Source organism: Mizuhopecten yessoensis, unplaced genomic scaffold, assembly GCF_002113885.1.
Source record: "Mizuhopecten yessoensis strain PY_sf001 unplaced genomic scaffold, ASM211388v2 scaffold10937, whole genome shotgun sequence".
Taxonomy (NCBI): domain Eukaryota; kingdom Metazoa; phylum Mollusca; class Bivalvia; order Pectinida; family Pectinidae; genus Mizuhopecten; species Mizuhopecten yessoensis.
The window spans coordinates 824859-849787 of NW_018408796.1; the positions used below are offsets into that span (position 1 = coordinate 824859).

At 37.7% G+C, this 24929-nt stretch overlaps 3 protein-coding genes across 3 annotated transcripts in view; all 3 read right to left on the reverse strand.

Moving 5' to 3' along the window:
- Positions 1 to 752: 752 nt before the first annotated feature.
- LOC110463870 (acetylcholine receptor subunit alpha-1-B-like) lies at positions 753 to 3225 on the reverse strand. Its single transcript, XM_021518774.1, has one exon. It carries the CDS (start codon positions 3072 to 3074, stop codon positions 1167 to 1169), a length of 1908 nt encoding a protein of 635 aa, XP_021374449.1. The 5' UTR covers positions 3075 to 3225; the 3' UTR covers positions 753 to 1166.
- A 9000-nt stretch (positions 3226 to 12225) lies between these two features.
- LOC110463866 (neuronal acetylcholine receptor subunit alpha-9-like) lies at positions 12226 to 14335 on the reverse strand. The gene is made up of 2 exons (XM_021518770.1): positions 13640 to 14335; positions 12226 to 13343 (listed from the first exon to the last, which is right to left on the reverse strand). The coding sequence occupies exons 1-2, from the start codon at positions 14192 to 14194 to the stop codon at positions 12606 to 12608; spliced, it is 1293 nt and encodes a 430-aa protein (XP_021374445.1). The 5' UTR covers positions 14195 to 14335; the 3' UTR covers positions 12226 to 12605.
- A 9425-nt stretch (positions 14336 to 23760) lies between these two features.
- The window catches only part of LOC110463857 (acetylcholine receptor subunit beta-like), a 6103-nt gene continuing 4934 nt past the window's right edge, over positions 23761 to 24929 (reverse strand). Inside the window, exon 2 of the mRNA XM_021518759.1 lies at positions 23761 to 24796. Within this exon, the coding sequence (XP_021374434.1) occupies positions 24005 to 24796 (792 nt within the window). The 3' untranslated portion in view covers positions 23761 to 24004. The remainder of the gene's footprint in view (positions 24797 to 24929) is intronic.

Genomic DNA, 24929 nt, shown 5'->3' on the forward strand with positions numbered 1-24929 from the left:
TAACACGGACTCAGACTTAACCATACACTAGTCCTGGTTTACCGTACTCTATAACACGGACTCAGACTTAACCATACACTAGTCCTGGTTTACCGTACTCTATAACACGGACTCAGACTTAACCATACACTAGTCCTGGTTTACCGTACTCTATAACACGGACTCAGACTTAACCATACACTAGTCCTGGTTTACCGTACTCTATAACACGGACTCAGACTTAACCATACACTAGTCCTGGTTTACCGTACTCTATAACACGGACTCAGACTTAACCATACACTAGTCCTGGTTTACCGTACTCTATAACACGGAATCAGACTTAACCATACACTAGTCCAGGTTAACCGTACTCTATAACACGGACTCATGCTTAACCATACACTAGTCCTGGTTTACCGTACTCTATAACACGGACTCATGCTTAACAATACACTAGTCCTGGTTTACCGTCCTCTATAACACGGACTCAGACTTAACCATACACTGGTCCTGGTTTACCGTACTCTATAACACGGACTCAGCCTTAACCATACACTGGTCCTGGTTTAATGTACTCTATCGACAGTGTAGTTCACATTTACTGTGTTTTGGCAACTACAATTCCAGATAGCGAAACTACATATGATAAACTACGTATTATAATAGACCCGGTACGTGCGCCATCTAGAAAGCAAGGGAAAAGTGTCAGGACCGACAACTTACTGTTGAAACATGTTTAAATGAAAAACAATAATACTGGCTCAGTTTGAACATTTATTACATAATGAACAGACAAGGAAACGTACATGTTGACTATGGAAAGAGGCGTGACGCCAGAAGAATAAGAAGTGATGACTACAGACATGGCACCAAAAGGAGGGAAAATATGATGACTAGAAATATGGTGCCGGTGGGAGAAGAAAGACGATGACTAGAGACGTGACGCGATAGGAAAAACTATAATATGGCTATAGGCGTGACGCCATAGGAAAAACTAAACTATGGTTATAGGCGTGACGTCATAGGAAAAATATACTATGGTTATAGGCGTGACGCCAGGGGGAAACAATAATATGGCTATAGGCGTGACGCCATAGGAAAATATACTATGGCTATAGGCGTGACGCCATAGGAAAAAAATACTATGGCTATAGGCGTGACGCGTGGGGGAAACTATACTATGGCTATAGGCGTGACGCCAGGGGGAAAAGAAAGAAGGTAGAAACAAGAACGTTTATTATCATAAATGACAACATGAACAATTTATCTAATGTTAACGAAACCTGTTTCCATGTGAGTTGTTTATTACATGGTTTCTGGTGCTTCCGCTTCCGGTTAGATAATCCGACTTGTCCATTTTCTTTTGTCTTACAATATTGAGCATTTTTCCTTGTTTTACTAGAATCAAACCTTTCTATAGCAATGTCTGGTACCACCACTGAGGTCTGCATGTTTTTTTGTAGATGCTGGGTTTCACAGTTAGACCGGATGCTAGAAGTCCTCCATTGTTTATCACTAGTGAAACCTTTGGCCTCTTTTTTATCATCAATGCTTCGTTTACTCCAGTGGACACTGCGTTGACTGGACCTACTACCGACACTGGCGGTGGATGTCTTCCTGACTTTTTCACCGGGATGTAAAGCATTGCTAACCTGTTTTCCATTAAGCACAGGTGAAATCTTCCTATCGCGTTTGACCTTTGGGCTGTTGGACGACACTGAAGACACACTGGCCTGTCTGTCTCTACTATAAGTCTGACTTCCGATACCAACACGAGGCTCATTATTTGTCTCGCCCGAATCATCTATCGATACTTGTGATTGGACGGATACTTGACGGTCAATTATCGGACTCATGAACCTTATCTCTGGAGTTTTACTGTCCTGACTAGAAGGACGCCTCTGGTTGTCAATAACTACGCTGGTACTAGGCCCAGACCTCCGGTCGGGGTCAGGGGGTACCACCGTTATACGTGTGATTTGGTGAGAAGCTTTCTTCTTTTTCATAGTACGTGATACAAGTATTTGTAAGAATTTTGGAATGGTGTCATTGCTTGGCTTGAAATAAAGGAAAATTGAGAGAATGGCGGACACGGACACCAGTACACTGTAAATCATCTGCCACATAAAGAAATAGCCGAGATACGTGAGTGTGTCGGAGGCCTTCGGGAGAAAAGATATGGTGTATATGAAGTAAAACGCTAACGTTATGAATCCTATAGACACTAATTGTCCCCGACCTTCCTCCGCAGGGAGCATGAAAGAACACGTGATCAAAATCGTTATCAAAAGGACAGGAAGGAGCAGGTTGATGACGAAATACGTAGGTTTACGTGACATAGTTATCTCAAAATGAATATTCGAACTGTGACCTGAAAGCGAACTGTAAACTTTCGTTTGGTCAATGTTCCATTCCGTGTTTGTATGAAGGGAGCCGAGGTCAATAATTTCACCAACTGTTGCAGAACTAAGTTTTACTTCATTCGGTTTGTATCCCACAATTCCAAACGAAATATTGCACGTTTGAACGTCAAAAGGGAAGTATTTAACATTAGTTGTACATAAAGACTTGATCACAGTCCTTGGCTTCCAAATCACTTGGCCGCCATTATAAATCAGAATTATGTCACTTCCGGTATTAAATCCGTCAATGTCATCAAACGGGTTCGTGGTGACGACTGGAGGTATCCAAACATCTGAAGCTCGCATTTGAATCATTTCCATATCCTTGAAACTATCCGAGTAGTTTTTCCACGATAAAAGTTGGTCCGTCCATTTGATCTCTAAATGACCGATGGAATGAAGAACACCAAGGACACAGTCCAATTCTGTGATAGAGTAAAGTGTCAAACTTGCTCGAACGTCCACTATGTCCCCCAACTGGTTGACCGGACGAACATATCTGTTATAGTTTAAAAAAATATCGGAATCAAAGTATCTTTGCATGGTCTGGCTTGTCACTGTTGTAAGATCGCCGACAGAAACGCATGTGCTGAACACGACCCAGGTTAGCAGCATTGGTGTACACTGCACTAAAGTCATCGGGAACCCTTGTAGTTCTCCAAAAGTCATCACACTAAAATGGCAAAGCATTTAGAAACAGGAGGGCACCTGCAGGGTGACGCAATTTTAAAATCCCATCCCTTGATATGATTACATGAGCAGTGAGATTGTTCTTTGTAAATGTAAAGGTCGTGCAGAAGTTCGAAGTCATAATTGCCGTCGATCGACGGTGTCCCTTACAGGGTGTAGGACCTAACACCCGGCTGGTCCTTGGTGTTTACACAAACGCCAGGCATATTCTATGATGTGACGTCACATTAACACCTTTCTCCGACTCCACCCGAGCGTTTAACTTGTGAGGTGACTTGTGTATAATGGCTCCTGCTCTTTATAGGTATACATTGTTGATAAAACGTACAAGGTTCAAGAAGGTCGATTGAAATGGAAGATACGGCGGTTATCATTTCATCACCGGGCGTTTCAGGTATAATTAATGTATTTTGAACCAAGTGGAACAATGTTGATCTAAAGCAATGATACGCATATTGACGCATATATACATTAAAATACGTATGGCTACATGTATGTAAAGTGCTCCGAGAAAGTAATGTTGTCCTGTCATCTTAAAAGGTGAAATTTCGATATATGTATTAATTATGAGATATAGGATAATGGTGAGATATAGAATATTGGAGAGATATAGGATAATGTGAGATATAGAAAATGGTGAGATATATGCTAATGGTGAGATATAGGTTATTGTGAGATATAGAATAATGGTGAGATATAGGGTAATGTGAGATATCGAATAATGGGGAGGTACATGTATAGGATAAGGATGAGGTTTATAATAATGCTTAGATTTAGGATAATGTGAGATATAGAAAATGGTGAGATATAGGATAATGGTGAGATATAGAATAATGGTGAGATATAGGATATTGTGAGATATTTAATAAAGGTCAGATAAAGGATAATGTGAGATATCGAATAATGGTGAGATATAGAATATTGGTGAGATATAGAATAATGTTGAGATAAAGGATAATGGTGAGATAAATGATAATGGTGAGATAAATGATAATGTGATATATAGATTAATGGTGAGACCTAGAATATTGGTGAAATATAGAATAATGGTGAGATAAAGGATAATGGTGAGATAAGGGATAATGTGAGATATAGAATAATGGTGAGATAAAGAGTAATGTGAGATATCGAATAATGGGGAGGTACATGTATAGGATAAGGATGAGGTTTATAATAATGCTTAGATATAGGATAATGTGAGATATAGAAAATGGTGAGATATAGGTTATTGTGAGATATAGAATAATGATGAGATATAGGATATTGTGAGATATTTAATAAAGGTGAGATAAAGGATAATGTGAGATATCGAATAATGGTGAGATAAAGGATAATGGTGAGATATTTATTAATGGTGAGATATAGGATAATGTGAGATATAGAATAATGGGGAGGTACATGTATAGAATAATGGTGAGGTATATAAAAATGCTAAGATATAGGATAATGTGAGATGTAGATAATGGTGAATTATAGGATATTGTGAGATATAGGATGATGGTGAGATATAGGATAATGTGAGATATAGAATAATAGTGAAATATAGAATAATGATGAGGCATAAAATAATGGTGAGGTATAGGTAAAAGGGGAGATATAGAATTATGGTGAGATAAAGAATAATGGTGAGATATAGGATAATGGTGAGATAAAGGATAATGTGAGATATAGAATAATGGTGAGATAAATAATATTGGTGAGATATTTAATAATGGTGAGATGAAGGATAAGGTGAGATATCGAATAATGGTGAGATATAGGGTAATGTGAGATATAAAATAATGGTGAGATATCGAATATTGGTGAGATATATGCTAATGGTGAGATATGGGATATTGTGAGATATAGAATAATAGTGAAATATAGAATAATGGTGAGGTATAGGTAAAAGGGGAGATATAGGATAATAATGAGATATATGATAATGGGGAGATATAGAATAATGGTGAGATATAGAATAATGGTGAGATATAAAATAATGCTGAGATATAGGATAATGGTGAGATAAAGAATAATGGTGAGATAAAGGATAATGGTGAGATAAAGGATAATGTGAGATATAGAATAATGGTGAAATATATAGAATAATGGTGAGGTATAGGAAAAAGGGGAGATATATGATAATAATGAGATATAGGATAATGGTGTGGTATAGGATAATGTGAGATATAGAATAATGGTGAATTATTTAGAATAATGGTGAGGCATAGAATAATGGTGAGGTATAGGTTAAAGGGGAGATATAATAATAATATACCACATTTGATATAGCGCCCTATCTAGCTAACATAAGCCACTCTAAAGCGCTTTACAGTACATAAATATACAATTTTATATATTAATCAATACAATATTGAGGAATTCGCAAGATCTGCCTTATCAGGCGCGAACTACTAGTCCTATGCCACCTGGCTAATATCTCCCTATGTGTGTATGCCTGTGTGTGTGCTGGAGATGTATTGTGTTCTGTTTGAAGTGGGACCGTGCTTCCAACGGTATCATTTATAGTGCCATCTCACTTGAATGCTACATCACAGATACCGCAACACCCACCCCAGACCATTTACTACTCCACCTGGGTTGTTGGAGTTGGGTGGGCAGGAGAAAAACACTTTCTCCAATAGTCCATGCGTAAGGCGACCTCGGGGATCAAACCCCGGCCGCCTGCTTGGAAGGCCGGAGTGTTTGCCACTCGACCAATCCGATAATAATGAGATATAGAATAATGGTGAGATATATAATAATGTTGAGATATAGGATAATGTGAAATATAGAATATTGGCAGATATAGAATAATGGTGAGATATAGAATAATGGTGAGATATGGGATAATGTGAGATATAGAATAATGATGAGGTATAGAATAATGGTGAGATATATAATAATACTGACATATAGGATAATAGTGAGATATAGGATAATGGGGAGATATAGAATAATGGTAAGATATAGAATTATGGTGAGATAAAGAATAATGGTGAGATATAGGATAATGGTGAGACAAAGGATAATGTGAGATATAGAATAATGGTGAGATAAATATTATTGGTGAGATACTTAATAATGGTGAGATGTAGGATAATAGTGAGATATCGAATAATGGTGAGATATAGGGTAATGTGAGATATAAAATAATGGTGAGATATAGAATAATGTGAGATATCGAATAATGGTGAGATATAGGGTAATGTGAGATATAGAAAAATGGGGAGGTTCATGTAAAGGATAATGGTGAGGTATATAATAATGTTGAGATATAGGATAATGTGAGATATAGAAAATGGTGAGATATATGCTAATGGTGAGATATGGGATATTGTGAGATATAGAATAATAGTGAAATATAAAATAATGTTGAGGCATTGAATAATGGTGAGGTATAGGTAAAAGGGGAGATATAGAATAATAATGAGATATAGGATAATGGGGAGATATAGAATAATGGTGAGATATAGAATAATGGTGAGATATAGAATAATGCTGAGATATAGGATTATGGTGAGATAAAGAATAATGGTGAGATAAAGGATAATGTGAGATATAGAATAATGGTGAAATATATAGAATAATGGTGAGGTATACGAAAAAGGGGAGATATAGGATAATAGTGAGATATAGGATAATGGGGAGATATAGAATAAGGGTGAGATAAAGGATAATGGTGAGATATAGAATAATGGTGAGATATATGATAATAATGAGATATAGGATAATGGGGAGATATAGAATAATGGTGAGATATAGAATAATGCTGAGATATAGGATAATGTGAGATATAGAAAATGGTGAGATATATGCTAATGGTGAGATATAGGATAATGTGAGATATAGAATAATGATGAGGTATAGAATAATGGTGAGACATAGAATAATGGTGAGATATAGAATAATGATGAGATATAGAATATTGGTGAGATATAGAATATTGGGGAGGTATAGGATGATGCTGAGATATAGGTAAATGGCGAGATATAGAATAATGGTGAGATATAGAATAATGGTGAGATATGGAATAATGTTGAGATATAGAATAATGGGAAGGTATAGGATGATGCTGAGATATAGGTAAATGGCGAGATATACATATAGGTAAATGGTGAGATATATGATAATGGTGAGATATAGAATATTGGGAAGGTATAGGATGAGTCTGAGATATATTTAAATGGCGAGATATACATATAGGTAAATGGTGAGATATATGATAATGGTGAGATATAGAATATTGGGAAGGTATAGGATGATGCTGAGATATAGGTAAATGGCGAGATATAGAATAGTGGTGAGATATAGAATAATGGGGAGATATAGGTAAATGGCGAGATATAGAATAATGGTGAGATATAGAATAATGGGGAGATATAGGTAAATGGTGAGATATGGAATAATGGTGAGATATAGAATATTGGTGAGATATAGGTAAATGGTGAGATATAGAATATTGGGAAGGTATAGGATGATGATGAGATATAGGTAAATGGTGAGATATAGAATAATGGTGAGATATAGAATAATGGGGAGATATAGGATAATGTGAGATATAGAATAATGTGAGATATAGAATAATGTGGAGATATAGGTAAATGGTGATATATGGAATAATGGTGAGATATAGAATATTGGTGAGATATAGAATAATGTGAGATATATAATATTGATGTGAAAATAATGGTGAGAGATAGAATAATGGTAGGATTCCACATGCTATTTACTTACTTATTCCAATACGTTCCCCATAGCATCTACTTGCCTATTACAATACATACCCTTACCATCTATTTTCCTATTACGATACGTTCCCATACCATCTATATCTATTACAATAACATTTTCTTTCTTATAACAGAATGTTCCCTATAACATGTACTCTGGTATTACAATACGTTCCCCATAGCATCTACTTGCCTATTACAATACGTACCCTTACCATCTACTTGCCTATTACAATACGTACCCTTACCATCTATGTTCCTATTACGATACGTTCCCATACCATCTATATCCATTACAATAACATCTTCTTTCTTATAACAAAATGTTCCCTATAACATGTACTCTGGTATTACAATACGTTCCTCATAGCATCTACTTTCTTATCACAATACGTTCCCCATTCTATATACTATCTAATTACAATACGTTCCTCATAGCATCTACTTTCTTATTACAATCCGTTCCCCATTCTATTTACTTTCTTATTACAATACGTTCCCGATACCATGTGTTTTCTTATTACAAAACGTTCCCCATTCTATTTACTTTCTTATTACAATCCGTTCCCCATTCTATTTACTTTCGTATTACAATACGTTCCCGATACCATGTGTTTTCTTATTACAAAACGTTCCCCATTCTATATACTTTCTAATTACAATACATTTCCCATTCTATATACTTTCTTATTACAATACGTTCCCAATTCCATCTACTTTCTTTTCACAATACGTTCCCCATTCTATATACTTTTTTAATGCAATACGTTCCCCATTCAAAATACTTTCTAATTACAATACGTTCCCCATACCATGTGTTTTCTTATTACAAAACGTTCCCCATTCTATATACTTTCGTTTTACAATACGTTCCCCATTCCATCTACTTTCTTTTTACAATACGTTCCCCATTCTATATACTTTCTTATTACAATACGTTCCCCATTCTATATACTTTTTTATTGCAATACGTTCCCCATTCAAAATACTTTCTAATTACAATACATTCCCCATTCTATTTACTTTTGTATTACAATACGTTCCCCATTCTATATACTTTCTTATTACAAAACGTTCCCCATTCTTTATACTTTCGTATTACAATACGTTCCCCATTCTATATACTTTTTTATTGCAATACGTTCCCCATTCAAAATACTTTCTAATTACAATACATTTCCCATTCTATATACTATCTAATTACAATACGTTCCCCATACCATGTGTTTTCTTATTACAATACGTTCCCCATTCAATATACTTTCGTTTTACAATACGTTCCCCATTCCATCTACTTTCTTTTTACAATACGTTCCCCATTCTATATACTTTCTTATTACAAAACGTTCCCCATTCTATATACTTTCGTATTACAATACGTTCCCCATTCCATCTACTTCCTTTTCACAATACGTTCCCCATTCTATATACTTTCTTATTACAATACGTTCCCCATCCTATATACTTTCTAATTACAATATATTTCCCATTCTATATACTTTCTTGTTACAATAAGTTCCACATTCTATATACTTCCTTATTACAATACGTTCCCCATTCTATATACTTTCTTATTCCAATACGTTCCCCATCCTATATACTTTCTTATTACAAGACGATCCCCATTCTATATTCTTTCTTATTACAATGCGTTCCCCATTCTATATACTTCCTTAATACAATACGTTCCCCATTCTATAATACCATGTGTTTTCTTATTACAATACGTTACCCATTCTATATACTTTCTCAATACAATACGTTCCCCATTCAATATACTTTCTTATTACAAAACGTTCCCCATTTTATATACTTTCGTATTATAATACGTTCCCCATTCCATCTTCTTTTTATCACAATACGTTCCCCATTCCCTTACCATCTATTTTCCTATTACGATACGTTCCCATACCATCTATATCTATTACAGTAACATTTTCTTTCTTATAACAGAATGTTACCTATAACATGTACTCTGGTATTACAATACGTTCCCCACTCTATATACTTTCTTATTAATTACAATACATTTCCCATTCCATCTACTTTCTTTTCACAATACGTTCCCCATTCATTCTATATACTTTCTTGTTCCAATAAGTTCCACATTCTATATACTTCATTATTACAATACGTTCCCCATACCATGTTTTTTCTTATTACAATACGTTACCCATTCTATATACTTTCTTGTTCCAATAAGTTCCACATTCTATATACTTCCTTAATACAATACGTTCCCCATTCTATATATTTTCGTATTACAATACGTACAATACGTTCCCCATTCAATATACTTTCGTTTTACAATACGTTCCCCATCCTATATACTTTCTAATTACAAAACGTTCCCCATTTTATATACTTTCTTATTACAAGACGATCCCCATTCTATATTCTTTCTTATTACAATACGTATTTCCCATTCTATATACTTTCTTGTTACAGTAAGTTCCACATTCTATATACTTCCTTAATACAATACGTTCCCCATTCAATATACTTTCGTTTTACAATACGTTCCCCATCCTATATACTTTCTTATTACAAAACGTTCCCCATTCTATATATTTTCGTATTACAATACGTACAATACGTTCCCCATTCATTCTATATACTTTCTTGTTCCAATAAGTTCCACATTCTATATACTTCCTTAATACAATACGTTCCCCATTCAATATACTTTCTTATTACAATCCGTTCCCCATTCTATATACATACTTCCTTATTACAATACGTTCCCTATTCTATATACTTTCTTATTCCAATACGTTCCCCATTTTATATACTTTCTTATTACAAGACGATCCCCATTCTATATTCTTTCTTATTACAATGCGTTCCCCATTCTATATACATACTTCCTTATTACAATACGTTCCCCATCCCATGTGTTTTCTTATTACAAAACGTTCCCCTTTCTATATACTTTCGTTTTACAATACGTTCCCCATTTTATATACTTTCGTATTACAATACGTTCCCCATTCCATCTTCTTTTTTTCACAATACGTTCCCCATTCTTTATACTTTCTAATTTCAATACGTTCCCCATACCATGTGTTTTCTTATTACAATACGTTCCCCATTCTATATACTTTCGTTTTACAATACGTTCCCCATTCCATCTACTTTTTTTCACAATACGGTCCCCATTCTTTATACTTTCTAATTAATCCATTTCCCATTCTATATACTTTCTTATTACAAAACGTTCCCCATTCTATATACTTTCGTATTACAAAACGTTCCCCATTCCATCTACTTCCTTTTCATAATACGTTCCCCATTCTATATACTTTCTTATTACAATACGTTCCCCATCCTATATACTTTCTAATTACAATAAGTTCCACATTCTATATACTTCCTTATTTAAATACGTTCCCCATTCTATATACTTTCTTATTTCAATAAGTTCCCGATTCTATATACTTTCGTATTACAATACGTTCCCCATTCTATATACTTTCTTATTACAATAATATCCCCATTCTATATACTTTCTCAATACAATACGTTCCCCATTCTATATACTTTCTTATTACAATACGTTCCCCATTCTATATACTTTCTTATAACAATACGTTCCCCATTCCATCTACTTTTTTTCACAATACGTTCCCCATTCTTTATACTTTCTAATTTCAATACGTTCCCCATTCTATATATTTTCGTATTACAATACGTTCCCCATTCCATCTACTTTCTTTTTACAATATGTTCCCCATTCTATATACTTTCTTATTACAATACGTTCCCCATTCTATATACTTTCGTATTACAATACGTTCCTCATTCTATATACTTTCATTTTAGTTACGTCCCCCATACCATCTATTTTTTATTGCAATGCGTTCCCCATACCATGTGTTTTTCTGATTACCATAATTCCCCATACCATGTGTTTTTCTTATTACCATAATTTCCCATACCATGTGTTTTCTTAATACCATAATTCCACTATATCATCTTTTCCCTCATTACAATACCTTCCCCTGTGATATCCATTTCTCCACATATCATCTGTTTCCAAGTGACGACGGCCCATTTACCATCTGCTTTTTTCTCCATTTGTGTACATTTCATATACTTTGTTTTTCATTTGTATACTGTCTTTTATACCATGTCTTTTCAATTATCTACATATAGTTTACTAAGTATATTCCAATCGTCTAGTTTCTCAAATATTACAATTTCATTTTTTCTACCTTTATTATCACCATCTGTTTTGTAATTGTGTATTTTCCATACCAGTGTCTGTGTTCCCTTATGTCATCAGCTCACAATTTTTAGTTGCAATCGAACCTCAATAGAATGAAAGAAAGAAATTGGTTCTTCGAGCTGGAAACTCTAAACTAAAAATGCATAAGAACGCATTGCAGACTAAACAACAAGTGAACGACTATCGAAATGATAACGACAACCATGCATCAGCTTTAACAACGCAATTATTTAATGAATAACCAGAGTTAGCCCCCCTTTGTATAACGTTATGACATATGTACAGATATGATTTTAAGTTGGTAACTTCCATTATCAGAGCTCGAAAGCACGTGCAGAGTAATTCCACTTTCAACTTCTAATATCTCATTTGGCCAGCTCGGACAGAACAGTTCATTGAACAGCTGATGCATGTATCTTTGTGTGTCTGTCCTTAGCACATTTCGACAAGGAAATATTTTGTAAAGTCTTAAATTGAAATATTCTCGATATACGAACGAACACTCCATACAAACGTTTATCTCCATACAAACGTTTATCTGACAACGTTGTTGTGTCGAACGTGACATGTGTGTTTTGTACCACGTGACTGTTAGCCCTCCAACCCGGCATTGACAAGTGGATACATGAAGAAAATGGTGATACCCAACGAGAAGAAGAAAAAGAATATAAAACAGAACCCGTCCAAAGCTCCACCCACCATCCTCCACGTGATCCCTTTGATGTCCCTGTCATCAACTGGTGCCTGGATACTGTCTACTTCGGCATCGCTGTTGTCATCGTCATCATCGTTGTCGATGATATCTGCCACTGCGTTCCTGCTCGTCTTCTTTTTGCTACACCACTTTTTGCATTTCCGGCATGTCATGAACGCAACCATGTGGCGTACAGCTTCCGGGGGCGTGGTCTCCTCGTCTTGATGGTAGACTCTCAATATCAGAATAGTTACTATGGTGATGAGGGAACTCACCATCAACATTAGAGTCAAGAAGTAACACAGCAGTGACATTGGCTCAGAGGCTTTGGGTAAGTTTTCGGCCACCATCGTCAAAAACACAGCGAATGTCAAGAAAGCCGTGATGGCGTAACCCACGCGTTCACCACAGTCAGCCGGAAGTAGAAATACCAGACCATTGAGAAGCCCAATGATGAGGATAGGGATGATCATGTTGACAAGAAAATATCCAGGTTTCCGGGCGAGGTCAAGGGTGAAGATGACATATGACACGTCTGCTATAATGGTACTCATGACCGAGGTGGACTCCAGGGTCCACTCAACATTCTCCATGTAGAGGGACAGGTCGATCGGGTTGGAGGAATTCACGACAATCTGAACAAAAAATAGTGCAATCGCTATCATTACTTGATAGATAATGATCATTTTATATGCATCAAAAAAAACTTTGGAAATTTTGAAATTGTTTCTACCCAATGCACGTCTCTAAATATGAGGTGTGGTTCAACCTGATATAGTTTGAGAAAATCTTCAAAACGTATTGAAGTTAAGTTATAATGTAGTACATGTACCTATTGTAAAACAACACGCATGAGGTTGAGAGGTAGTTACTATTGGTCAGTTTATCAATAACCCTGAAGATTGAGATGTAGAAAGTACGTATCACTTACCTGGTCTTTCAGGTAGCCTAACGGGGCAAATGTGACGTTGCATGATTGCCTGTCGAAGGGATAGAGCGTGACGTCAACGGTACACGACGTTTTAGCGACTATGCCGACATTCCAGAGAGCATTACCCTCGTAGTCGATCCGGATTTTGTACGTAGAGTCCCCAAGTTCGGCGAGAGAGTCGACAGAATTTGTGAGAGTAACCGGGGGTCTCCAGAAGGATGACTGTGGCAAGAGGAGGCTCTCTATGGGATTATCGTCTACCAGGTTCCACGTGAGAAGCTCGTTTCTCCATCGAATCACAGCAAGACCGACAATCGCCAGGTTTCCGTTCAGTTCATCAAAATCGGTTACTCCAACCAAAGTGAACTCGATGTCAACATCTAAGTGCTCTATTTGGAATATCTTCGGGAAAATTTTGTCGCTGAAACTCCTGAACGGTTCATTGTCCAGAAATTCTTTGAAGTTTGTACTTGTGGCAGACAAAACACTATCTAAGTTCCAAAAACTGACACAAAGTAGGACCACAATTCCGTAGGTGGAACAGAGGTTCGCCATTTTGAATTCCTTACCCAAGCGTAATAATGTAGTTCGGCTGTTTGAAAATATTCGTTATATAAAACAATGGACAAGTCAAATTAAGTATATGTGGACATATGTGGTGGTGCCAGTAGGGGTTTAACTTGTAACGAATGCCACAAAACTACGCATACACTCAATCAAATTAAATGTTGTAAAGAATATATATACCCTATGACGATGATATCATTGTTCGTCCGCACATAGATCAATGATACCTATCTTAAAAACAAAGAAATCCATGATACGAAACACTAGTACTTGGCTAACAGTAACAGCGCCTGTCTGTTTACTGCGATGTTGCCCTTAACGGCTATTACTCGAATATTTTTTAATCATTCAAATTTGTTGTGTAATATGAATAGTAATGAATAAGTGAGTAAATTGAATTAACAGCGATCCTGACAACTTGGACCTGGATTTGAATATTCAGACAAATACAAGTTACGGTGTGGTGATATGCTCGGAAAATTATTATCAATAATAAGTGAAAACAAAACCCTTAACAACAATTGGAATTATACAACGCTTAATGAACGAAAAGGAGAACAAAATTGAATCTATATATAGAATATTTAAACTCTGAATATTCCCGACGTTGATAAATAAACAATATATGGCATACCGTGTGTATTATCTTATAGATAGAAGTTACTTTATTTATAAAGGAATGAGTACAACTATATAATATAGAGAAGTCGTGAGTTCCATTGAAATGACCCGGTGTATAGTAGTTTTGTCTCTTACCTTGAGGTATAACAGACAATATCTCAGCCCGAGAGGTGATATTACTGATAGTCTAACCCGAGGCTCGCTTCAAGCCGATGTTAAGACATTCAAGAATCTCATCTCGAAGTTTGTGATTTTTCTGAGCAACCATCACTGTGAGGTAGAATTATTCATAATAATTCACATCTTTCAACTTTATGTTTGGAAACAACGTTTACAGTATTTTAATGGTATTTCCCATAGTTTCACACATCTTTCGTCGAAAGCTGATAGTAAGGTCTTATTTTATATTTCCCCAGTGCATTCTGTCATAAACTATGGGGTGAGAGAGAAATCATATCCTTGGAGGTGACAGAAAAATCATACCGGAGCTGGTGATATAGAGATCACACCCTAGGGAGCGACAGAGCACTCGAACCTTAGGACGAGACGAGAAAAGACAAGACAAGACAAGACAAGACAAGACAAGGCGAGACAAGACAAGACGAGACAAGACAAGACAAGACAAGACAAGACGAGACGAGACGAGACGAGACGAGACAAGACAAGACAAGACAAGACAAAAGACAAGACAAGACAAAACGAGACGAGACGAGACGAGACGAGACGAGACGAGACAAGACAATACAAGACAAGACAAGACAAAAGACAAGACAAGACAAGACAAAAGACAAGACAAGACAAGACAAGACAAGACAAGACAAAAGACAAGACAAGACAAGACAAGACAAGACAAGATTTTATTCTTTTAAACCACAATTTACATGTGATATTAAGAAAATATACAATGGATACATTCAAGATAGAGTACGTGCTGTTTTAACCAGGAGAACAGACTCTCTCTATTACTATATTAATATATTTGCATATTTTAACTAGTAAAACTTTGTTATTTGTTGAAAAAAGTTGCTGGAATTTTAAACAGTTTGGTTGCCTGCTATGATAATTTGGAATATACAATTTTCTTTCATTTGAAAAATTTGGACAATTAAACATATAATGAAATTCATCTCCAACTTCAGTATTACACAAATGGCATATTCTATTTCTTCTCTCTATATTTAACCATCTTCCTCTTTCTATTGGAGGTTTTTGTGGACAGGATGTTTAGATAATTTTATAATTTTTGTTGATCTTTAAATAATTTATAATTTATTCCTTTGCTGGATTCATTTTTGTCAGAATCTCAATTTTGCAAAAATTGGTAAAATATAATTCGTTCAACTTTTTTTTTTTTACCACAAAATATTTGGAAATGTTTGTGATATCCATATATTGGATAATCCACACTCATCAAATATACTTTTCACATATCTCATCCAGGGGATGTAATAACCAGTTTCCCCATTTTCTTCTGCAATTTTGTGAAATAGTAATTTATACAAAATACGGATATTTTATTTTAATCTGCTTCTTTCTTACTTTTATATTTAATGATAGGGGATATCTCCCCAATTCGCCATACACCATAAAATTTGGCGTAGACTTATTAGGGGCTTACAGAGATATCATACCTTAGGGACTAACAGAGAAATCATGCCTTAGGGGCTTACAGAGAAATCATAACTTAGGGGGCGACAGAAAACTCGTACCTTAGGGGCTTACAGAGAAATCATACCCCAAGGAAAGACAGAAAACCCATACCTTAAGGAGAGACAAAAAACCAATACCTTAGGGGATTACAGAGATATCATACCTAAAGGAGAGACAGAAAACTCATACCTAAGGGGCTTACAGAGAAATCATACCCTAAGGAGAGAGAGAAAACTCATACCTTAGGGGCTTACAGAGAAATCAAACCTCAGGGAGAGACAGAGAAATCAGACCCTAAGGAGAGACAGAAAACTCATACCTTAGGGGCTTACAGAGCAATCATACCTTAGGGAGAGACAGAAAGGTCATACCTTAGGGGCTTACAGAGAAAGCATACCCTAAGGAGAGACAGAAAGGTCATACCTTAGGGGCTCACAGAGAAATCATACCCTAAGGAGAGACAGAAAACCCATACCTTAAGGAGAGACAGAAAACCAATACCTTAGGGGACGACAGAAAACTCATACTTTAGGGGCTTACAGAGAAATCTAACTTAAGGACATACAGAGAAATCATACCTTAGGGGCTTACAGAGAAATCATACCTTAGGGAGAGACAGAAAACTCATACCTTAGGGGCTTACAGAGCAATCATACCTTAGGGAGAGACAGAAAGGTCGTACCTTAGGGGCTTACAGAGAAAGCATACCCTAAGGAGAGACAGAAAGGTCATACCTTAGGGGCTTACAGAGAAAGCATACCCTAAGGAGAGACAGAAAGGTCATACCTTAGGGGCTTACAGAGAAAGCATACCCTAAGGAGAGACAGAAAGGTCATACCTTAGGGGCTTACAGAGAAATCATACCCTAAGGAGTGACAGAAAACTCGTACCTTAGGGGCTTACAGAGAAATCATACCCTAAGGAGTGACAGAAAACTCGTACCTTAGGGGCTTACAGAGAAATCATACCCTAAGGAGAGACAGAAAGGTCATACCTTAGGGGCTTACAGAGAAAGCATACCCTAAGGAGAGACAGAAAGGTCATACCTTAGGGGCTTACAGAGAAATCATACCCTAAGGAGAGACAGAAAACTCGTACCTTAGGGGCTTACAGAGAAATCATACCCTAAGGAAAGACAGAAAACCCATACCTTAAGGAGAGACAAAAAACCAATACCTTAGGGGATTACAGAGATATCATACCTAAAGGAGAGACAGAAAACTCATACCTAAGGGGCTTACAGAGAAAACATACCTGAGGGGCTGGCAGAGAAATCATACCCTAAGGAAAGACAGAAAACCCATACCTTAAGGAGAGACAGAAAACTCATACCTTAGGGGCTTACAGAGAAATCCAGCTTAAGGACTTACAGTGAAATCATACCTTAAGGACTTACAGAGAAATCATACCTGAGGGGCTTGCAGAGAAATCATACCCTAAGGAAAGACAGAAAACCCATACCTTAAAGAGAGACAGAAAACCAATACCTTAGGGGCTTACAGAGAAATCATACCTAAAGGAGAGAGAGAAAACTCATACCTTAGGGGATTACAGAGAAATCCTACCCTAAGGAGAGACAGAAAACTCATACCTTAGGGGCTTACAGACAAATCGTACCCTAAGGAGAGACAGAAAGCTCGTGCCTTAGGGGCTTACAGAGAAATCTAACTTAAGGACATACAGAGAAATCATACCTTAGGGGCTTACAGAGAAATCATACCCTAAGGAGAGACAGAAAACTCGTACCCTGGGGGCTTACAGAGAAATCACACCTAAGGGACTTACAGAGAACTCGTACCTTAGGGGGCGACAGAAAACTCGTATCTTAGGGGCTTACAGAGTAATCATACCGTAGGGGATTACAGAAAAACCACACCTTGGGGGTGCTTACAGAGAAATCATACCTTAGGGGATTACAGAGAAATCACACCTTCGAGGCTTACAGAGAAATCATACCTTAGGGGATTACAGAAAAACACACCTTAGGGACTTACACATATGTCATACCTTAGGGACTTTCAGAGAAATCCTACCTGAGGTGGCGACAGAAAACTCGTACCATAGGGACTTACAGTGAAATCGTACCTTAGGGGGCGACAGAAAACTTCTACCTTAGGGACTTTCAGAGAAATCCTACCTTAGGGGGCGACAGAAAACTCGTACCTTAGGGGATTACAGAGAAATCACACCTTTGGGGCTTAAAGAGAAATCACTCCTTTGGGGATTACAGAGAAACTATACCTTCGGGGGCGACAGAAAACTCGTACCTTAGTGGATTACAGAGAAATCACACCTTTGGGGCTTAAAGAGAAATCACTCCTTTGGGGATTACAGAGAAACTATACCTTCGGGGGCGACAGAAAACTCGTACCTTAGTGGATTACAGAGAAATCACACCTTTGGGGCTTAAAGGGAAATCACACCTTTGGGGATTACAGAGAAACTATACCTTCGGGGGCGACAGAAAACTCGTACCTTAGGGGCTTACAGAGAAGTCATACCCTAAGGAGAGACAGAAAACTCTTACCTTAGGGGCTTACAGAGAAATCCTACCCTAAGGAGAAACAGAAAACTCGTACCTTAGGGGCTTACAGAGAAATTACCTTAGGGGCTTACAGAGAAATCATCCCCTAAGGAGAGACAGAAAACCCATACCTTAGGGGCTTACAGAGCAATCATTCCTTAGGGGCTTACAGAGAAATCATACTCTAAGGAGAGACAGAAAACTCGTACCTTAGGGGCTTACAGAGAAATCACACCTTTGGGGCTTAAAGAGAAATCACTCCTTTGGGGATTACAGAGAAACTATACCTTCGGGGGCGACAGAAAACTCGTACCTTAGGGGCTTACACATATGTCACTCATACCTTAGGGACTTTCAGAGACATCTTACTTTAGGGGGCGACAGAAAACTCATACCTTAGGGGATTACAGAGATACCATCTTACGGAGAGGCAAAAAACCAATACCTTAGGGGATTACAGATAAATCATACCTAGAGGAGAGACAGAAAACTCATACCTTAGGGGGTTACAGAGAAAGCATACCTTAGGGGCTTACAGAGCAATCATCCCTTAGGGGCTTACAGAGAAATCATACCTTAGGGGGCGACAGAAAACTCGTACCTTAGTGGATTACAGAGAAATCACACCTTTGGGGCTTAAAGGGAAATCACACCTTTGGGGATTACAGAGAAACTATACCTTCGGGGGCGACAGAAAACTCGTACCTTAGGGGCTTACAGAGAAATTACCTTAGGGGCTTACAGAGAAATCATGGCCTAAGGAGAGACAGAAAACCCATACCTTAGGGGCTTACAGAGCAATCATACCTTATGGGCTTACAGAGAAATCATACCCTAAGGAAAGACAGAAAACCCATACCCTAAGGAGAGAAAGAAAACCAATACCTTAGGGGATTACAGAGAAATCATACCTTAAGGAGAGACAGAAAACTCATACCTAAGGGGCTTACAGAGAAATCATACCTTCGGGAGAAACAGAAAACTCATACCTTAGGGGCTTACAGAGCAATGATACCTTAGGGGCTTACAGAGAAATCAAACCTCAGGGAGAGACAGAGAAATCAGACCCAAACCACACCTTGGGGGTGCTTACAGAGAAATCATACCTTAGGGGCCTACAGAGAAATCATACCCTAAGGAGAGAGAGAAAACTCATACCTTAGGGGCTTACAGAGCAATGATACCTTAGGGGCTTACAGAGAAATCATTCCCTAAGTAGAGACAGAAAACCCATACCTTAAGGAGAGACAGAAAACCAATACCTTAGGGGATTACAGAGAAATCATATCTTAGAGAGAGACAGAAAACTCATACCTTAGGGCCTTACAGAGAAATCATCCCCTAAGGAGAGACAGAAAACCCATACCTTAGGGGCTTACAGAGCAATCATTCCTTAGGGGCTTACAGAGAAATCATACCATACCTTAGGGGCTTACAGAGAAATCCAACTTAAGGACTTACAGAGAAATCATACCTGAGGGGCTTACAGAGAAATCATACCCTAAGGAAAGACAGAAAACCCATACCTTAAGGAGAGAAAGAAAACCAATACCTTAGGGGATTACAGATAAATCATACCTAGAGGAGAGACAGAAAACTCATACCTTAGGGGCTAACAGAGTAATCATACCGTAGGGGATTACAGAGAAACCACACCTTGGGGGTGCTTACAGAGAAATCATACCTTAGGGGGCGACAGAAAACTCGTACCTTAGTGGATTACAGAGAAATCACACCTTTGGGGCTTAAAGGGAAATCACACCTTTGGGGATTACAGAGAAACTATACCTTCGGGGGCGACAGAAAACTCGTACCTTAGTGGATTACAGAGAAATCACACCTTTGGGGCTTAAAGAGAAATCACTCCTTTGGGGATTACAGAGAAACTATACCTTCGGGGGCGACAGAAAACTCGTACCTTAGGGGATTACAGAGAAATCACACCTTTGGGGCTTAAAGGGAAATCACACCTTTGGGGATTACAGAGAAACTATACCTTCGGGGGCGACAGAAAACTCGTACCTTAGGGGCTTACAGAGAAATTACCTTAGGGGCTTACAGAGAAATCATTCCCTAAGGAGAGACAGAAAACCCATACCTTAAGGAGAGACAGAAAACCAATACCTTAGGGGATTACAGATAAATCATACCTAGAGGAGAGACAGAAAACTCATACCTTAGGGGCTTACAGAGAAAGCATACCTTAGGGGCTTACAGAGCAATCATACCTAAGGGGCTTACAGAGAAATCATACCTTAGGGAGAAACAGAAAACTCATACCTTAGGGGCTTACAGAGCAATCATACCTTAGGGGCTTACAGAGAAATCATACCTTAGGGGGCGACAGAAAACTCATACATTGGGGGCTTACATATAAATCATAACTTAGGGGGCGACAGAAGTGTTCGTGCTGTTGGTACAGGTGTATGGTGCAGCGTAATTCATTTTCTGAAGGAAGCATCCCCATCTATGTATCTAAGGTTCTATTTGTACCTATACTACAGGTGAGTGCATATAGTAGGTATTTGTATTGCAAAAACATATCTTTAATGGAAAAATAAAATGCTGAAAGTGTAAGGAAGTCTAAAGAAAGCCGTCATTTAAACTAAAATGGATGAAACTGGGCAAAGTTTGAAGAAAAGAAAGATTTAATTTGTAAAGATATAATAAAGATATAATATATAGGGATGTTATCGTTGTTTCTTCTGGGAACACGACCTATGCATTCCTATTCATCTCCGATATTGATCGAGCCCTTTCTCTTTGTGTAACTAAGGGTTGTTGATTGTTACTAGGAAACGAATGTTATATATTTTTTAAAGGCATTATCTATGGAAGGTGTTTACCCTGTTATCTGCTGCCGTTGTTCGCTACATTTCAGATCTGTATACTAAGACGGTTAATACATCGCTGTTGTACATATTTAGATTGGTCTTGGTGATGTACCTTGATGAACTTCACACTAGTGTCCTAGATGTATAACAAACGTTTAAATTATTTCACAATAAATATATTATAATATACATTGTCCATACCATAGGAGAGGGCTTGTATAGGCATTACGCATGTTGCCCAATTCCTTTTGAAATGTGTATAAGATGCAATATTTGATAAAAAAAAAAAAAAAGTGAAATACAATGAACTTCACACTGGCTGTAGCATGGTAAATGTGTACAAGGGGAGGTCTTCGGATTTTGTCTACAGGAGCGCCTCCTACCGGTCTAGAAGTACCCCGTGAAAAATACATAAGTTGACATCCTCCATAATTCATTCCTGATGGCCATGGGGTCTTTATTTCTATGCATAATTTTTGTTTGTACTTATGGTATTAAAGTTAACCCTACATATCTGATGTTTCAGTAAGTATGTTGTATGTTGGTTTTGTCTTGCAGATCTTGATGTTTGCTAGAATTCAATGCCAAGTCATCGGCACGTAGGTCCTCAAGTGTTGTCGTTAACTTCCGTGTTAGCCCTCCGTCCTGGTTGTAAGTGTTCTCTATGACCCAGTCTTAGATCCAGGCTTGACACAACCCTATGCTACACCAAACAACCCCCTCTGATGATCTTCCTTCGTCTATTGTGCAACTGCTGGGCCTAATCCCGTCACATTTCTGGGAGTCTACAATGCCTAAGGCTATCCTACAGCTTTGATCTGATGTGCCTTTCCGATGGTTTGCCACTCCGTAAATTACTCTTAAATACATGTATATCGCAATACGGAAATCTGTTAAGATGTTCGTCTGTCATTTCTAAAACCAGCTTGTGCTTGCCTTCACCTGTCCTTTACTCTATAACTTATTCTGTCGATGTTGGTTCTGCAGATAACTGGAGGATTCAGAGAAAAATGCTATTCCGCGGTAATTGTCGTAGATGATCAAGTCGTCTTTTTATGGATCTTTTCTTTAATTGATCTTTCCTTTAGGTGATCTTTTCTTTAAGTGATCGTTTCAAATTATGTGGTATTTGATGTTTCTCCGCTGTTTCAAATTCTTCGAAGCTAGGATATTTTCGTCTCTATACTTTCTTTCATCATCTCAGCGCTGATGTTATTCATTCCTGAACTTTCATGTCTTTTGAGGTTTAGGATGTTTTTTCTTATTTCTTAATAAATTAACCTGTGTGTCTTTTCTAATCTCTGGTAATTTCGGAGGGTGTCTATCTCGTCAAGTGCGCTGTTACTCAGCAGAGCATAATCTGATAGTAATTGAGAGATTCAATGTATAGATAGCGTAAATCGGAACTTCTTTATACTGTATACATACATGTATTTACGGGCTGTGAAGAGGAGGCTATCATTTGTTGGAAATAGATTGAAATGTTTGTATTCATTAAACAAAATTTATTATTTGTCTGTGAAATTGAATTATAGAAAAAAAAATTGTAATGCTTCTTTTTGGTGGAGACCATAATAGGATGCACTCTATTGTATAATTTGCTTGGAGGATTGTACGTTCATTAGTGTATACATGTACCTGTACACACAGTGCTCGGCCACTTAGGACAACACCCACGTGACAAGTCACGTGGAAGGCGTACCTGCTTGTTTTTAGGATAAATTTATCATATTAATATCATAACTTCAAAGATAACATTCGCATAAATCATCAACGTATATACATAGTTTTTACTTTAAATAGTTATAGGTAAACTTGCATGTATTTTGTACTAAACTTTCATAATTTACATGTCCTCGGGATAATGTTCACATTATAAAAAAAAGAAAGAAAAAAGAGAAAAGACAAGCCTTAAATAACAGAGAGATGCTCAGTACTTTATTGAATTTGTCAATAGTTCAATCGGCATTTTATTCTTGCTTAGAAATATGTCTCTTTCAAAATACAGCGGTATCACAGTTTCCTTTATATGTTGAAATGAATTCCAGTTTTCCCTTGTCATTGATAGCTATCACTTGTCATTACGTGAATAATACATTAAAGTTAACGCGATTTCTCTTGACATAGCCACGGCTGGCCTCATCTCCTTCCAAAGCGGTAAAAAGGGTGTTACTCGGATGCGTCCGTTGAGGTCGCCGCTAGGGCGAGGGGGATCAAAAACACGCACGAAATGACGACCGTACCAAACACGAATAGGCCGAAGAAAAACCCGTCCAGTGTTCCCCCGACCACCCTCCAAGATATACCCTTTATATCAGCGTTGTTTGGCTTCGGTTTCTTCACCTCTGTCTTTCTGTTACCTTCCCCGTCCGAATCCTCCTCTTCTTCATCCTCCTCTGATGAAGAATCTTCCTCCTCCTCTTCCTGTCCTGGTTTGGGTTCCTCGATGGCCTCCAATTTTTGTCCACACCACTTTTTGCACTTTCTGCACGTGATGAAAGCCACTACGTGTTTGAGCCACATCGGCACTGGACTATCGTCATCCTGGTGATAGACACGGAGTGTCATAATTGTGATCACGGTTGATAAAGCACTCATGATCAACATCAACGTCAGAAAGAAGCATAGCAGGGACATTGGCTCGGACGATTTCGGCAGGTTATCTGACACCATGGTTAAAAATACGGCAAATGTTAGAAAAGCGGTAATAGCGTATCCAACGCGTTCACCGGAGTCAGCCGGAAGTAGAAATACCAGACCATTGAGCATGCCAAGAATTAGAATGGGGATAATCATGTTAACGAGAAAATAGCCTGGTTTCCTTTTCAATTCGATGGTGAAGTCGAGGTAAGAGGCAGAGGCGGAGGAGAAGGCCTCCACGCTAGTACTGGCAAGTGTCCACTCCACGTTCGGCATGAACAGGCCAGTGTGCATTCCCGAGGAGGTAGTGTTTAGTCGCACCTGTAACAGTAAACAAGCAAATTTGCATTGTAGTGTCCTGAGCTGATTTTATTAAGTCGCAAGCTTAAAATAAATGATCGATATAGTTCTTCAAGCTGGTAGTGTTTTGTCGTACCTGTATCAGTAAACTAAA

Coding starts and splice junctions, on each gene's coding strand:
- LOC110463870 (XM_021518774.1), bottom strand. CDS start 3,074: ATGCTTTGCCATTTTAGTGTGATGACTTTTGGAGAACTACAAGGGTTC.
- LOC110463866 (XM_021518770.1), bottom strand. CDS start 14,194: ATGGCGAACCTCTGTTCCACCTACGGAATTGTGGTCCTACTTTGTGTC. Junction 13,344..13,639: donor TAGGCTACCTGAAAGACCAG/GTAAGTGATACG, acceptor TTTTTTGTTCAG/ATTGTCGTGAATTCCTCCAA.